This window comes from Lampris incognitus, chromosome 3, assembly GCF_029633865.1.
Source record: "Lampris incognitus isolate fLamInc1 chromosome 3, fLamInc1.hap2, whole genome shotgun sequence".
In the NCBI taxonomy this organism is placed as follows: Eukaryota; Metazoa; Chordata; class Actinopteri; order Lampriformes; family Lampridae; genus Lampris; species Lampris incognitus.
In genome coordinates, this window is record NC_079213.1 from 80,937,352 (window position 1) to 80,939,512 (window position 2,161).

At 44.3% G+C, this 2,161-nt stretch overlaps 1 protein-coding gene across 1 annotated transcript; it reads left to right on the plus strand.

Annotated features, from left to right (window-relative positions):
• On the plus strand, positions 1 to 1,933 carry si:dkeyp-117h8.4 (uncharacterized protein LOC572032 homolog). Its single transcript, XM_056276825.1, has 3 exons — positions 1 to 6; positions 87 to 144; positions 364 to 1,933. Exons 1-3 carry the CDS (start codon positions 1 to 3, stop codon positions 1,929 to 1,931), a joined length of 1,632 nt encoding a protein of 543 aa, XP_056132800.1. The 3' UTR covers positions 1,932 to 1,933.
• Positions 1,934 to 2,161: the final 228 nt, after the last annotated feature.

Genomic DNA, 2,161 nt, shown 5'->3' on the forward strand with positions numbered 1-2,161 from the left:
ATGGAGGTAAAGTGACTGAATTCATTGAAACAATACCTTCTCTTATTTGTCTGTCTATTTATTTTGACTCGTTTTATTTTCAACAGCCCGACTTCTCACATCACAGTAGTGAAGCCAATGAGAGTGTGGCATTGGACAATTATGGTGAGAGCATCAACCATATGGAAACCATCTAAACAAATCTTATTTATGAATCTCAACAAGGTAGAGCTTTGTATTTGAGGGGAAAAAAAGTTCATTACTCTTACTAGATGTCCTAGTTCAAATTTACAGATGCTAAAATGGTTAAGAAATCTGAAAGAGTGAAAACACCTCGTGTTTTTTGTCAAAATAAGTGCACTTACTTTGTTTTGCATTCCACAGGAGTTTCTGCAAACAATAATACACTGGTAACAGCGGGCTCACTTTATCAGACCCAAATTAACCTTTTGGATCCAGCATTACAGCTGGAGGACCAGGATGAGGAACTTGAAAAGTCTCTGCTTAGTCAAGGAAGTTCTCTAATGGAACTGTACCCCAGCATGGTCAGTAAAATAGGGAAAGCCTGGCACCTTGCGGAAGCTGCTAATTCGGTGCTACGGAGGTACCGCAAACTGAGACGTTCGTCTAATAAAAGGATATCGAAACACACCTTAAATCTCTCATGGAGGCAAACTGAAAGTGAGCCAAATAGGAAGATCAGTCCCAGAGCAAACTTCAAAATATCTCCCAACAGTTCAATAAATGCAAACTACTTGCAAAAATCACACAAATCGAATATAGCAGCCCCCTTCTCTCCCTTGCGTCCTATCACCAATCTACATGATTCACAAGCAAACAAGCAGTCTCCTGAGAGAAAGATACACATAATGAAGACAGAAGAGTCCCATTCTGCTCAAAGGATTGGACTCTCACAGAATTGTTCTGAATTGCAGGACATGATACTGAATCAAACCTTCGAAGTTTCTCAGATGTCCCCCAGATCCTGCTCATGGAAAAGAGAACCGTCACCTGCCCCCAATGCCAGTCCAATGAGAATTTGTTTTCCCAAAACTGATGCCTTTATGGAAACATCTCCAAACTGTGAAAGGCTTACTCTCTCCACACATACACCTCAAAAGACTCGGTATGAAATGGAAACCTTTCTCAGGAAGTGTCCTACCATCCTGCACTCTCCAGTCGGACAAAGTGTCTTCAAAAGTAGGTGGACGACTGCCGAAGACAATGATGGATCTCCACTTTACCTGTCCAGAAACCCCAGGCCACCTGTCCAGACACCCCCTGGAATGGTTGTGACGAGCTATTCCAGGGGACCTGAGAAACCCAGAGCTTTGATTGAATCTCCTGGCTTCTCTAGCCAGAGGTCTGTTATGTCACCAAAAAGACTATTCATTCAAGAAGCATCTCATTCCTCCCAGTCAAAGGTCCACTCACCTCGGTTATCCTCAATGGCGGGTGTTCATGCTCCCCTTTACTCTCCATGCAAGGTTAGCAGTGTCTCCAGCCCCCCCATAAAACTTGAGGATGAGTTTCAGAGACACTACCACAAGTTGGTCTGCCTGGACAAATCATCTCTGCCTGGGACTGTGCCCTGTAATTTATGTGCTGGGAGCTTTACAGCCAACAGAGGCCATTCTTCTTCAGCTTTGGCAGCTCTTGCCCTGTCTCCCCACCACTCCCGTCTGAGGAAGCGCTACATAGACTTGGACTGGGACAAGTCTCCCAACTCCAAGCGTTCCAGGCAGGGACACTGTCCCTACTCTCCAGGGTCTCTCCGCTACAAGAGAGGAATGCTGAGAATACAGGATCACTCCAGCAGCAGCCACCTCTCTTCCACAGCAACAGCGGTATCTCGCAGAAGCCTCTTTTCCATCCACAGTAAGCTGCCACAGCTGAAGTATTCAGCCTCAAGCGGCCCTCAAGAATCTCGGCTCAAGAATGATAGATGGTAAAATGGTAAATGGACTGCATTGATATAGTGCTTTTTTGGTCTACTGACCACTCAAAGTGCTTTACGATATATGCCTCACATTCACCCATTCACACACAAATAACCTATAATAATGATATAATACAATCGCTATAAGGAGGGCAACAAAACATCACATTACATGTTATTAAAATAATATGGCATAAAGAGTAAAGTATCTTCCCACATCTCTGGCCTGGGTGTGTTCCTCCA

Excerpts from the sequence above, each read along its gene's own strand:
- si:dkeyp-117h8.4 (XM_056276825.1), top strand. Across the intron at positions 145-363 it reads TGTGGCATTGGACAATTATG|GAGTTTCTGCAAACAATAAT; the intron begins GTGAGAGCATCA and ends TGCATTCCACAG.